This window comes from Sinocyclocheilus rhinocerous, unplaced genomic scaffold, assembly GCF_001515625.1.
Source record: "Sinocyclocheilus rhinocerous isolate Xijiao unplaced genomic scaffold, SAMN03320098_v1.1 scaffold4552, whole genome shotgun sequence".
Classification (NCBI taxonomy): domain Eukaryota; kingdom Metazoa; phylum Chordata; class Actinopteri; order Cypriniformes; family Cyprinidae; genus Sinocyclocheilus; species Sinocyclocheilus rhinocerous.
Window position 1 is genome coordinate 16,078 of NW_015646434.1, and position 1,158 is coordinate 17,235.

At 36.4% G+C, this 1,158-nt stretch overlaps 1 protein-coding gene across 1 annotated transcript in view; it reads left to right on the forward strand.

Moving 5' to 3' along the window:
• The first annotated feature begins 663 nt into the window (after positions 1-663).
• LOC107707812 (MAM domain-containing glycosylphosphatidylinositol anchor protein 2-like) overlaps positions 664-1,158 on the forward strand; it is an 11,844-nt gene continuing 11,349 nt past the window's right edge. Inside the window, exon 1 of the mRNA XM_016511905.1 lies at positions 664-667. Coding sequence (XP_016367391.1) covers positions 664-667 — 4 coding nt within the window. The remainder of the gene's footprint in view (positions 668-1,158) is intronic.

Sequence of the window (1,158 nt, forward strand, 5' to 3'; positions counted from 1 at the left end):
TACAGTATATATATATATATATATAGGAGAAACATCTCAGACAAAAATCTCCTTGACGTCTCTTGACCCACGAAACCTCGGAGCAATATCTGTGTCCGGTGGGAATAACTGTGGGCAGGAATGATGGCAGGGCTGATGCTGTAATAAGCGTGTAGCTGGAGGACAGCGGTGGTCCATTGTGAAGGCCAGCAGGTGTGGGTTTGTGTCCCTCGCTTGAGGGATCGTCCTGCCAGGTCATTGATCAGGAACGTCAATCTGTCCTCCAGAGGAAAGTATAAATAGAAAGAAGCTGGCAGCACCTGAAATGATGTTCGTTCTCCTCTGGGAAAAGCCGGAGAAGGCATTGAGTGATTTAGTCCATCGCAGTATTTCACTCTCTCTGTTTCTGTCACCGTGACAGAGAGTAAATCTTTATCTTCTGTTGCTACTCAAGCAGATTCACAGGAAAAAAAAATGTTTGCATCTTTTATAAGGGTTTTAATGACAGAAAAGTTACTTGAAATTCAATCACTGTGTATAAGAAAAGGATTGCATACCGAGATACTAGCAATTTTCTTTTATTGATACAAGTGCAAAAAAATTAAGTGCTCAGTGCATTTAAAACATTTCAGTCGTTCAGCAAATTTTATATATTTACTTTCTTGCCCTTGTGGTCTTCAAAATATGGGTAAGACCAATCGACAACTGAGATTTCATATTAATGAACACAGAAGTGTGACAAATAGAGTGGCAGTAAATCTCCTGTTGGCCAATATCTCACAGAGTTACGTCATTCAGTTAATGAATGGTTTTCTTGTGAAACAGTGTTATATGGTGCTTCCGATGTTTCGTTCGCTTAATATGGAACATAAATTATTACAAAACTGAAAGTAAATTGATTAACTTAATACTGTACTCTATAATGTGAAGGTAGCTTGGTTAATTATATATTCTGTGTATATATCTCACAATTCTGACTTTTTTCTTAGAATTGCAAGTTAAAATTTCGCAATTCTGAGTTTATTTCTCGCAAATCTGACTTTTTTCTTAGAATTCCAAGTTAAAATTTCGTAATTCTGAGTTTATATCTCGCAATTCTGACTTTTTTCTTAGAATTCCAAGTTAAAATTTCGCAATTCTGAGTTTATATCTCGCAATTCTGACTTTTTTTCTTAGAAT